The sequence below is a fragment of the Pelophylax lessonae genome (genome assembly GCF_965119305.1).
Source record: "Pelophylax lessonae genome assembly, chromosome: 8".
NCBI classification, from domain to species: Eukaryota; Metazoa; Chordata; class Amphibia; order Anura; family Ranidae; genus Pelophylax; species Pelophylax lessonae.
In genome coordinates, this window is record NC_138775.1 from 288,354,235 (window position 1) to 288,367,558 (window position 13,324).

General features: G+C 45.0%; 1 protein-coding gene across 1 annotated transcript in view; it reads left to right on the forward strand.

The window, feature by feature from the left end:
* The window catches only part of USP24 (ubiquitin specific peptidase 24), a 215,226-nt gene that overhangs the window by 139,611 nt on the left and 62,291 nt on the right, over positions 1-13,324 (forward strand). Inside the window, exons 35-42 of the mRNA XM_082264831.1 lie at positions 362-517; positions 2,725-2,795; positions 2,881-3,041; positions 6,330-6,391; positions 8,202-8,393; positions 8,504-8,621; positions 11,969-12,113; positions 12,577-12,696. Coding sequence (XP_082120957.1) covers positions 362-517; positions 2,725-2,795; positions 2,881-3,041; positions 6,330-6,391; positions 8,202-8,393; positions 8,504-8,621; positions 11,969-12,113; positions 12,577-12,696 — 1,025 coding nt within the window. The remainder of the gene's footprint in view (positions 1-361; positions 518-2,724; positions 2,796-2,880; positions 3,042-6,329; positions 6,392-8,201; positions 8,394-8,503; positions 8,622-11,968; positions 12,114-12,576; positions 12,697-13,324) is intronic.

Sequence of the window (13,324 nt, forward strand, 5' to 3'; positions counted from 1 at the left end):
AGCCTTGTATTACTTTACCCCATGTGAGTTTTTATATTGTATGTGTAATCGTGTATTAAAGCATACTGCACTTAGAGGCACTCCGTGTCTCTCTCTTCTCATCAATTTCACAGAGCCCTGACTTCCCTGTGTTAGGGCGCTTGCCCTTCATTGCGGACTGTCTTTTTCTTTGATGGACTTCCATACCCTCACAGTATGTCCCATGCACACTTGCACCATTGTTATTTGAAGTTCTGACATTTTTAGTGTATTGCTCACTATACTGACCTCTAATAATCACCCTGAGCGCCAGCTAATCTACTGTTTTTTTCGTAGCTGTGAAATTGGGATAGAAGTCAGCAACCACTTGTTCTCTTTGCAGGAAGTAATTGCAGTTCCGGAAGTGAAGGTGAGCCCACGTCTTTACACGCCTGGATCTGCGTCCGTCAGCAGTCAGTCTCCACCAAAGATGCCATTATTGCTGGAGAAGCCTTGTCCCTCCTGGTAACCTGTCTGCAGCTACGCAGCCAGCAGCTAGGTGTGTATTGGTAGCTCTCTTATAACAGATGGTGGTTTTATATTTGTTATTCAGTATTGGGGTTCAGCAATCTTGGCCTAAGAGCATGGGGGCTCTTGGGATTCTTTTTTACTTAGACTCCACTATAAAGCTTAATGTTTTGCCTTCTGTGTTCCCCAGGTTACATAGTTACATCAAATGTACAAAAAATTGCAGCTCTCAAATATAATAAAGTGCAAACATATTAAAATGCATAAAATGTATACAGTGTGACAGTGATGGGTTAGAACATACAATATAACGATTGAAAAAAATTAAAAAAAAATGTTCATTGGAAATGTCCCAATGCAATGATAAATTGTAAAAGATCGCACTGTAGCTGTATCCTCCACCATATAAGTGAGCTTCAAACTCACCAGAGGCAAATGCTGTCTGTTATAGGACAGCAATAGGGTATGTGACCATAAACCTCATGATCTCTGGAAGCCTGGGTTATCGATGACATCCGGCCACAAGGACACCCTCCAGCAGATTTGACAATCAAGCACATCACATGAGAAAGTTCAAATAAAAAGAAGAGGCTGAGGCTCATGGTGTAGAACGAAATTAAAAGTTGAAATTTTAATAAAATGCTGTAACACTGACAAGCCAGTGCAGTGTGCATATATAAAAAACAGTAATAGTATAGAAGACTCGCATCAAAAGCCACCACTTCAAAAAATTGAGTGATGGCTGGACCTTAGGTATTGAGGTAATAGCTCTACAGCCTTTTTGTGTCATCAGGAGCAAGTTACATAGGTTGAAAAAAGACACCAGTCCATCCAGTTCAACCTAGGGTGTTTGTGTGTGTTGTGTGTTTGCTGTTAACCGTACATTGTACACCCCTGTATGTTGTACATTGTACACCCCTGTATGTTGTACATTGTACACCCCTGTATGTTGTACATTGCACACCCCTGTATGTTGTACATTGCACACCCCTGTATGTTGTACATTGCACACCCCTGTATGTTGTACATTGCACACCCCTGTATGTTGTACATTGCACACCCCTGTATGTTGTACATTGCACACCCCTGTATGTTGTACATTGCACACCCCTGTATGTTGTACATTGCACACCCCTGTATGTTGTACATTGCACACCCCTGTATGTTGTACATTGCACACCCCTGTATGTTGTACATTGCACACCCCTGTATGTTGTACATTGCACACCCCTGTATGTTGTGGTCTTTAAGGGGCCCATCTAATAGTCTTTTGAAACTATCGATGCTCCCTGCTGATACCACTGCTTGTGGAAGGGAATTCCACATCCTTACCGCTCTGACAGTAAAGAACCGCTTTTCTTCTAGTTTTAGTGAGTGGCCACGTGTCTTATTGAATTTGCTTTCTCTGAATAGTTTGTTCCTTATGCTAGGGTTGCCATTACAGTATTTGTACATTGATATCATATCCCCCCCCTCAATCGTCTCTTCTCCAGAGAGAATAAGTTCAGTGCTTGTAGTCTTTCCTTGTAGCCGATGTCCTCCATTCCCCTAAATATTTTTGTTGACCTTCTCTGGACTCTTTCCAGTTCCAGCACATCCTTCCTGAGGACCGGTGCCCAGAACTGGACGGAAAACAATGAGGTTGTGACAGTGAAGGCGCATATAGTATACTATTACTTATAAAGGCAACAATCACATGTAACCCAACCCCTAAGAGTAGAGGGTTGGCAAGGCCCTAAAGGCTTCACTGTCACAACCGCGTTGTTTTTATGATGTATTACTTTGTACGTGTCATTTTCATTTTATGTGTTAAATAGCATTTATATATTTCTTAGCCAATTGAGACTATATCAGGTATTGCTATTTCAGAGCCCTTAAAGTCCCACAGAGGGTTTTTTTCCTTGTTCCTTACCCCACGGATTAGGGTGTTTTTCTTGTAAGTAATGTATGTGGCCTTTCAGTATAACCCATTGAGTCCCCAGATCCATTTTAAATTGCAACTCCAGTGCAGCGGTGCTGTGCCTGCACTGTATGGGTTAAACACTCATTTTTGTCTAGGGGATTGGAGAAAAGAGCTATACTTTCCTAATCCTCAAATTCTTCCCACTCAAGACTAGTGAGGGTAACAAGAGAAGTTATTATAAGGGGATATTATACTTCATCTTTATTAGGAATCTGCAAGTATTTAAATGCATTTATAGTAGGCTTCTTGTGTTTAATCAGGTTATTTCTTTGCAGGATCTTTCTATAATTTGCCTTCTGTTGCTGATTTCATAATCGATATTCTCCTGGGCTCTCCAAGTGCAGAGGTGAGCTGTAATGAGCGTGAGATTTTTCGTTTAGAGTTTCTCTGTGCATGCAGCATTCATTCATTATGTGCCTCGGTTTCTATAGATCCGCCGTGTTGCCTGCGACCAACTGTATACACTGAGTCAGACAGACACCTCCGCCTACCCTGATGTACAGAAGCCCAACCTCTTCCTGCTGGGGGTCGTCTTGTCTGCACAGCTGCCACTGTGGTCACCGACCAGCATCATGAGAGGCATCAACCAGAGGTAGGACTTGAAGTATTCTCTGCAACATTAAAGTGTTACTAATCCCAGGAGCCTGCAGTCACTATATCTGCTCTCCCCAGGAGCCTGCATTCCCTATATCTGCTCTCCCCAGGAGCCTGCAGTCACTATATCTGCTCTCCCCAGGAGCCTGCATTCCCTATATCTGCTCTCCCCAGGAGCCTGCAGTCACTATATCTGCTCCCACCAGGAGCCTGCAGTCACTATATCTGCTCTCCCCAGGAGCCTGCAGTCACTGTATCTGCTCTCCCCAGGAGCCTGCAGTCACTGTATCTGCTCTCCCCAGGAGCCTGCAGTCACTGTATCTGCTCTCCCCAGGAGCCTGCAGTCACTGTATCTGCTCTCCCCAGGAGCCTGCAGTCACTGTATCTGCTCTCCCCAGGAGCCTGCAGTCACTGTATCTGCTCTCCCCAGGAGCCTGCAGTCACTATATCTGCTCTCCCCGGGAGCCTGCAGTCACTATATCTGCTCTCCCCGGGAGCCTGCAGTCACTATATCTGCTCTCCCCGGGAGCCTGCAGTCACTATATCTGCTCTCCCCGGGAGCCTGCAGTCACTATATCTGCTCTCCCCGGGAGCCTGCAGTCACTATATCTGCTCTCCCCGGGAGCCTGCAGTCACTATATCTGCTCTCCCCGGGAGCCTGCAGTCACTATATCTGCTCTCCCCGGGAGCCTGCAGTCACTATATCTGCTCTCCCCGGGAGCCTGCAGTCACTATATCTGCTCTCCCCGGGAGCCTGCAGTCACTATATCTGCTCTCCCCGGGAGCCTGCAGTCACTATATCTTCTCTCCCCCAGGATCCTACAGTCACTATATCGTCTCTCCCACAGTACACAGAACATGAAAATACAATTATTTTAGTATATTTAAACTGCTGAATACCTTTTCTCATCAGCAGTATATAGCAGTCTTGTGACTTTTATCAGTGTCTGGTTAAAGCTTGTAGGAGTTTTCATTCTCCTCTGACTGTCCTATGGGGCTAAAAAATATAAAGAGCTTGCCTATTGCACTCTCCCACCAGCGCTTGCTACACTATTGCAATTAAAAAATAATAAATAAAATAACCAGAATAAACAATGAATATTAGTTAATATGTTAACAATAGTGATAAAGTGTTTACATGTATTAAAGAGCAGCTGCTGTGGACAAAGTACTAGATAAATATAAAGGGCCTGCCTATTGCACGCTCCCAGCAGCGCTTGCTACACAATTGCAATGTTAATAATTGAAATAACCGTGATCAAATTTAATTCCTAAAATACTTATCCAATAAATAATTTCTTATAGCCAGTGATTATATACATTTAAGAAAGTGCATCATCAATGTGTGCATGTGTGCCAATCCAAAATGTCCATAGAAAAGTTATCCATTTAGTTCAAAAAAAGTGAGAAATGGGTAGACCATCCGCCAGAACTCCTTCCTTGTAGATGTTGTGAAGTATACAATAAAGCAACCCGTGCTATCAGAAGAATGAATGAATTTCCAACTCACCAGATGCAGTTGATCTTACTTTCTATATAGCAATAAGATCAATCAAGCTTGTGTGGTCACCTTGACTAAGAAAGAGAATCTCCAAAGAAAGATCCTGCTGCTTCTTGGGCTAGTTGCCCCAAAACCATGTCAATCATGCAGAAACAAAAAGATAGGGCTCCACATAGTGAACTACCATAAAGACGACGTTATTGCAGAAATCCCTGGCTAAAGGCTAAATTACAGGCACGAAGTAGTAAAGAAAGGACGAGGTTGTATGTGGAGCACAGCGAGTAACAGCGTGCGTTCCAACCTTAGTGTGACGTCACCACGTGCATTCCAAGCTTACGCTCAAGACGTCGCATCAAATGACGAAACATGTATGATTGGAATGCACGTGTCGACGTCACATGGAGATTATGAGCGGTCACTCACCTTTACTATTTCGTGCCTGTAACTTAGCCTTCAGCCTGGGATTTCTGCAATAAAGTTTGTATGGTAATTCATTATGTGGAGCCCGATCTCCTTTTTGCTTTTGCATGATTGACATGGTTTTGGAGCAACTAGCCCAAGAAGCAGCAGGGTTGTTCTTTGGAGATTCTCCTTCCTGGTCAAGGTGACCACACAAGCTTGATTTGATCTTGTTGCTATATAGCAAGTAAGATCAACTGCATCTGGTGAGTTGGCAATTCATTCATTCGTCTGATAGCATGGGGTGCTTTATTTTATACTTCACACCATCTACAAGGAAGGAGTTCTGGCGGATGGGTCTGCCCATTTCTCACTTTTTCTGAACTATATGGATCACTTTTCTATGGACATTTTGGATTGGCACACATGCACTATTTATGATGCACGTTCTTAAATGTATATAAAATAATGGTTGATTGGATATGTATTTTGGGAATTAAATTTGATCACAGTTATTTCATTAATTATTACCATTGCAATTGTGTAGCAATTGCTGATGGGAGTGTGCAATAGGCAGGGTCTTTATAATTGTCCTATGAGGCTGCAGGATCCCTGACCCTCTGTCTGGACAGTGCTGATTGGCCCTGTGCTGAGCACATGCACTCTCACATGAAAAAGGAGATGTATTGGGGAAAGAGGAAGAGGGGGAGGATCAGAGAAGACAGGATAAAACAGCCTTTATACACAATGCACAAGATTAACCCCTTTGGTTCCACAGTGAGTATAACAAGCATGCTTTACTGCATATACAGACTGATTTTACTGTTGTGGGCTTAGTAACACTTTAACATTACATACATTCATTTTTTTAAAGGTTTTTAGATTTACAGTGAGCAATTCCAGAATTTTGTGTAGTAGCAGCTGCTAGACTACATTTCTCTGCATCCTCTCCCCCAAGTCCAGGATCTATGTAGGTGTGTTTATGACGAGGGCACAGGCAAGAGATGTGGGCAGTCAGCTTTTCTTTTGCCAACCTCCTTGTACACGTAGTATGATTATCTGACCTCAGAAGCAGATATTGGTCCAGTGATTTAATAGGTAAGAAAGTGATATTGGAGGACAAATAGCTGCCTTCCAAGTGTTCCCCAACCTCTGGATCCAAGACCATTAGCTGGGTTAAAGTGGTTCTAAAGCCTCAAGGTTTTTTACCTTATTGCATTCTATGCATTAAGGTAAAAGAACCTTGTGTGCTGCAGGATCTCCGCTTCTTGATGAGCTTAGATACTCCAAGAATTGTCATCTTTCCTGTAAATAAACATTGCTTTTATATCTGACTGCTTTATACCCTGTATCCTGTATATATATATATCGTATTGTGTATTTCAGATTGTTAGCCCAATGTACAGAATATTTTGATCTGAGATGTCAGCTACTGGATGACTTGACTAGTAAGTGAAATCTTTTGTAATGCTTGAAGGCACATCTGTCATTTTAATTAGCAAACAGGTAATTTAAAAAAAAAAAAGGAACAATGTAACCTATATCATCTAAAACAAATACCTGAAATAATGGATGACAGGTCCTCTTTATGGAGCGATCTGGGGTCTCAAATCTCTCCTCCTCCTTTTGAAAGCAAAAGAAGGAAAAAATAAACACTGATCTTGCTCTTTAAAAAAAAAAAAAAAATTGTCAGACATGAAAGGGTCGGAGAAGCCGTGGAGAACATTATGCTGCCTGTAACATCGTTCGGCATGACCGGTTTGGTGGTGGGTCAGTGATGGTCTGGAGAAGCATATCCATGGAGGGATGCACAGACCTCTACAGGCTATACAATGGCACCCTGACTGCCATTAGGTATCAGGATGAAATCCTTGGGCTTATTGTCAGACCCTATGCTGGTACAGCGAGTCCTGGTTTCCTCCTGGTGCACGGCAATGCCCGGCCTCATGTGGTGAGAGTTTACAGCCAGTTCCTGGAGGATGAAGGAATTGATACCATTAAATGGCCCCCACACTCCCCTGACCTAAAAACAATAGAACACCTCTGGGACATTATGTTTCTGCCCATCTGATGCCGTCAGGTTGCACCTCAGTCTGTTCAGGAGCTCAGTGATGCCCTGGTCCAGATCTGGGAGGAAATACCCCAGGACACCATCTGTTGCCTCAGGATCACGCACCAACATTGTCAGGCATGCATACAAGCACATGGGGGCCATACAAACTACTGAGCACCATTTTGAGTTGCTGCAATGAAATTTCAGCAAAATAGACTCGCCTGCTGCATCATTTTTTCACTTTGATTTTTGGGGTGTCTTTGAATTCAGCCCTCTGTAGGGTGATAATTTTCATTTCCATCAAACAATGTGGCATCCTTTCCTTCCTAACACATTACCCAGTCCATACCAGTATAGATCCGAACACATTACCCAGCCCATACCAGTATAGATCCGAACACATTACCCAGTCCATACCAGTATAGATCCTAACACATTACCCAGCCCATACCAGTATAGATCCTAACACATTACCCAGTCCATACCAGTATAGATCCTAACACATTACCCAGTCCATACCAGTATAGATCCTAACACATTACCCAGTCTATACCATTATAGATCCTAACCATTACCCAGTCCATACCAGTATAGATCCTAACACATTACCCAGTCCATACCAGTGTAGATCCTAACACATTACCCAGTCAATACCAGTATAGATACTAACACATTACCCAGTCCATATCAGTATAGATCCTAACACATTACCCAGTCCATACCAGTATAGATCCTAACACATTACCCAGTCTATACCAGTATAGATCCTAACACATTACCCAGTAACACATTACCCAGTCTATACCAGTATAGATCCTAACACATTACCCAGTCCATACCAGTATAGATCCTAACACATTACCCAGTCTATACCATTATAGATCCTAACCATTACCCAGTCCATGCCAGTGTAGATCCTAACACATTACCCAGTCCATACCAGTATAGATCCTAACACATTACCCAGTCCATACCAGTATAGATCCTAACATATTACCCAGTCCATACCATTATAGATATCCAGCATGAGATTTTTCCCCATTGAGATCTGATGTGTTTTCAAAGTGTTCCTTTAATTATTTTGAGCAGTGTATTATGTGTATAGCACACTCCTTTTTCTTTACAGTCTGTAATGTTGACCCAAGAGCTAACCAGTGTTTTGGAGTTTCCACCCTGATATGTTTTCCTGTATTGTCCCCACTCAGCAACAGAGATGGAGCAGCAGAGCATTAGCCCGGCAACCATGCTGGAAGACGAGATCATGTGGTTGGATAATTTTGAGCCGAACCGCACATCAGAGTGCGAGACCAGCGAGGCCGATAACGTGTGGCTGGCTGGTCACCTCCGGCTTATAAAGACTCTGCTGTTTCTGTGCGGAGCAGAGAAGGAAATGCTCGGTGAGTGTGCACCCCCCTCTTCGCTTGTCTGTTAACCCTGGTAACCCTCAGATATAACATTCCCCTTTCTGAATCATGTCTGTCCATGTTACTGTGTTCTCATTGTACAGGACCCTCTCTGATTAAACAGCTCCTGGATGACTTCCTGTTCCGAGCCTCCAGGATCATCTTGAACAGTCATTCACCAGCTGGCAGCGGGGCGCTCAGCCAGCAGGACTTCCACCCAAAGTAAGATGGCAGAACCCATCCAGGTTACTGAATTCTTCCAGTATGTGCTGTGTCTGTCCTGCACAAAGTTCATTCCTGTTCCAATCGTCTGCCAAGATTTTATCTGTGGAACCTTCCATGAAAGCCCTCTTCTCCTACCTCTCCTCTATAGTATGTGTATGGGATTGGTTCAACTCGCCATCACTGTGGAACCTTCCTTGAAAAGCCCTCTTCTCCCACCTCTCCTCTATAGTATGTGTGTATGGGATTGGTTCAACTCGCCATCACTGTGGAACCTTCCTGGAAAGCCCTCTTCTCCCACCTCTCCTCTGTATTGTGTGTATGGGATTGGTTCAACTCGCCATCACTGTGGAACCTTCCTTGAAAGCCCTCTTCTCCCACCTCCTTTATAGTATGTGTGTATGGGATTGGTTCAACTGGCCATCACTGTGGAACCTTCCTAGAAAGCCCTCTTCTCCCACCTCTCCTCTATAGTATGTGTGTATGGGATTGGTTCAACTCGCCATCACTGTGGAACCTTCCTAGAAAGCCCTCTTCTCCCACCTCTCCTCTGTAGTATGTGTGTATGGGATTGGTTCAACTCGCCATCACTGTGGAACCTTCCTAGAAAGCCCTCTTCTCCCACCTCTCCTCTATAGTGTAGTGTGTATGGGATTGGTTCAACTCGTCATCACTGTGGAACCTTCCTTGAAAGCCCTCTTCTCCCACCTCTCCTCTGTAGTATGTGTGAATGGGATTTGTTCAACTCGCCATCACTGTGGAACCTTCCTTGAAAGCCCTCTTCTCCCACCTCCTTTATAGTATGTGTGTATGGGATTGGTTCAACTCGTCATCACTGTGGAACCTTCCTGGAAAGCCCTCTTCTCCCACCTCTCCTCTGTATTATGTGTGTATGGGATTGGTTCAACTCGCCATCACTGTGGAACCTTCCTAGAAAGCCCTCTTCTCCCACCTCTCCTCTATAGTGTAGTGTGTATGGGATTGGTTCATCTCGCCATCACTGTGGAACCTTCTAGAAAGCCCTCTTCTCCCACCTCTCCTCTATAGTGTAGTGTGTATGGGATTGGTTCAACTCGCCATCACTGTGGAACCTTCCTTGAAAGCCCTCTTCTCCCACCTCCTTTGTAGTATGTGTGTATGGGATTGGTTCAACTCGCCATCACTGTGGAACCTTCCTAGAAAGCCCTCTTCTCCCACCTCTCCTCTATAGTGTGTATGGGATTGGTTCAACTCGCCATCACTGTGGAACCTTCCTAGAAAGCCCTCTTCTCCCACCTCTCCTCTATAGTGTAGTGTGTATGGGATTGGTTCAACTCGCCATCACTGTGGAACCTTCCTTGAAAGCCCTCTTCTCCCACCTCTCCTCTATAGTGTAGTGTGTATGGGATTGGTTCAACTCGCCATCACTGTGGAACCTTCCTTGAAAGCCCTCTTCTCCCACCTCTCCTCTGTATTATGTGTGTATGGGATTGGTTCAACTCTCCATCATTGTGGAACCTTCCTTGAAAGCCCTCTTCTCCCACCTCTCCTCTATAGTATGTGTGTATGGGATTGGTTCAACCCCCCATCACTGTGTAACCTTCCTGGAAAGCCCTCTTCTCCCACCTCTCCTCTGTAGTATGTGTGTATGGGATTGGTTCATCTCGCCATCACTGTGGAACCTTCCTTGAAAGCCCTCTTCTCCCACCTCTCCTCTGTAGTATGTGTGTATGGGATTGGTTCAACTTGCCATCACTGTGGAACCTTCCTTGAAAGCCCTCTTCTCCCACCTCTACTCTGTAGTATGTGTGTATGGGATTGGTTCAACCCCCCATCACTGTGGAACCTTCCTTGAAAGCCCTTTTCTCCCACCTCTCCTCTATAGTATGTGTGTATGGGATTGGTTCAACTCGCCATCACAGCACTTTGCCCCTTCTGTCAGAGTTCTTTATACACCAAAAGTAAAAACCAACTTACCTGCTCTGTGTAATGGTTTTGCACAGAGCAGCCCTGATCCTCATCATCTCAGGTCCCCAGTTGGTGCTCCTGGCCCCTCCCTCCAGCCAATGCCCCCATAGCAAGCAGCTTGCTACAGGGGCACCCAAGCAGGCTCGCAGTTCTGTGCGTGTCCATTCACATACGGAGAGTTTTTTGGCCCTGCCCCCGCTCTCTCCTCGTTGGCTCACTGGCTGTGATGCAGGAGGAGGAGACCTGGGAGAGCAGCTGCTCTTATGCACATCACTGGATCGAGATGGAGCTCAGGTAACTATTAGGGGCGCTGGGAGGGTGGGGGCTGCTGCACACAAAATGCACGAAGGTAAAAAAAAACTTGAGCTTTTACAACCACTTGCCATTGCTGCACTGCCTTTTTACGTCGGCAGTGTGGCTCTCCCAGGCAAAATCATGTTAAAATATGCGTCATCTGCCTGGGAGGCCACTAGGGGCGAGTGCGCGCCGCCGGAGGCGCGCTCCCGCCCCTGATCGTCAGCGGGGAAGCCAGTGCGGGTGCCAGGCGGCTCCGATGGCCGCCTGACACCCCCGATCTCACCCCTCTGACAGAGAAGGACGGCTGATGTAAACGTCTGTCATTCTCCCTGACATGATCAGAGACCATGCGATCCTGCTATATAGGATCGCATGGTCTCTATGGTCATCTCACAAGCCCAACCCCCCCCCCACAGTTTGATTCACTCCCCTAGGCTTACATTTAACCCCTTGATCACCCACAGGGTTAACCCCTTCCATGCCAGTGTAATTATTACAGTAACCGTGCATATTTTTAGCACTGATTACTGTAGTAATGTCACTAGTTCCCCCAAAAGTGTCAAAAAGGTCAGTTAGGGGTCCGATCTGTCCGCTGCAATGTCGCAGTCCCGCAAAAAATCGCTGATTGCCCCCTAGCTGCAGGCGCGCGCTCGCCGTATACCTACGTCGGTTCACGCAGGAGGGCTGCCCTGCTGCAGTATAACTGTGGCGGGAGGTTGGGAAGCGATTAAATGAAAACATTCCTAACACCCTAGCATATTCTTCTACCCATGGCCTTCTACAGAGCTAGAAAAAGAACCCAGCATGTACAGAGGGCTGACGGGGATAATCACACAACAGAACTGCAAGCTCTGTGCTCTTTCCACACCCCTGAGGATTTCCTTGTTTAAATGCGCACTGCCTACTACTACAGTTCATAGGGAATTAATGCAAATTATTAAAATGTTAATTTGAGGCCTGCAAAATCCCTCATATGGACCAACCAGATATGAGGCGCAAAATTCAATTACATTTTTTTTTTTCACCAAGATGCTTTAATGTAAACTTCTTCCTTGCAACTCCTGCTATCTAGTTATCCCCGTCATTCTCTTCCTGTGTTCTAGGTGCAGTTCTGTAAGCAGTCGTCTGGCTGCATACGAGGTTCTGGTGATGCTCGCGGATAGCTCAGTGGCCAATCTGCAGCTCATCACTAAGGAGCTCGTATCGATGCACCATCAGCTGGATCCCGCGCTCACCAAGGAGTTTGATGTGAGTGTTTAATGTTTGATTTCTCCTATCAGGGCTAAGCGTGGTGTTTCTAGATAGGCCAGAACTCTTGTTTTTTGTATATACCTAGCAATGTTGCTTTAGCACCTCCCCACTTAAAGCATCCCGGTCTGTCTAAGCTTCAGTGTTGAATGGTGTTACATCTTAGACAAAGGAATGACATCATGAGTTCTTCACATGACAGTGTTAGGGTGTTGATTGACCATTCAAGCCCCAGCACTGTCACATTGGGGGGGTCATCTGCTCCCTTTTGCTGGCAGTGTGGGAAGACAACCTAGGCATATGGCTCGGTATATATAACCGCTTGGAGGGGTTGTGGGCTATCTGCAGACACTGTTACTTTGGCCTGATTGGTCAAAGTGAGTGTCCATTTTGATTAAGGGCATTTTATCGCAAAACATAATGCTTATGCGTTTGTAACATTGTGTCTTCATTAATGTTGCAGTATCTACCACCTGTAGACAGCAGGTCCAATTCGGGTTTTGTTGGACTGAAGAATGGAGGAGCGACCTGTTACATGAATGCCGTCTTTCAGCAGCTGTACATGCAGCCTGGCCTCCCTGAGGTCCGGTAATCATTTACAATTATTTTGGGGGTCTGTGTTTTGCTCATGTTTAGCAGGCTGGATTAAGGGACCTAAAACTGAAGAACAGTTGAAAGAACTGAACTTGACTAATATACTGTTCACTGCTATTTGCCTTTTAAAGTGTGGTAAAGCATTTGTAAACCCTTGTATATTGCTTTGCGCAAAAGTTATAGCGTCTACGAACTTAATATATACTGTATTTTTTTTTTTTTTTAATATACTAGCCACTTCCGGACTGCCTGCTGTAATATATAATGCGGCAGGGCGTCCCGTGTATATGTGTATGTATGTATGTATATATATATATATATATATATAATATGTATGTGATTTTGTGCATGAGATCTGGCGCAAGGCCGCCAGAACCCTGCTCTCTGCTTTTTTCTTCGATAATAGTTTCAGATGATTGTTTCAGTCTATTTTGATTGGACACAGCGGGAGCCAATCAGCAGGTCGCCGAGACCCGCCAAGCATTCAGAGGAGTGGCAGAATGGCTGTGTGCCTCTATGAACAAGGCAGACCGCCGTTCCGTCACAGAGGAAAATGGAGATCTTGTGTTTCTGCTAAGCAGAAACACTGGTCAGTTTTCCTCTAGTGCATCCATTCC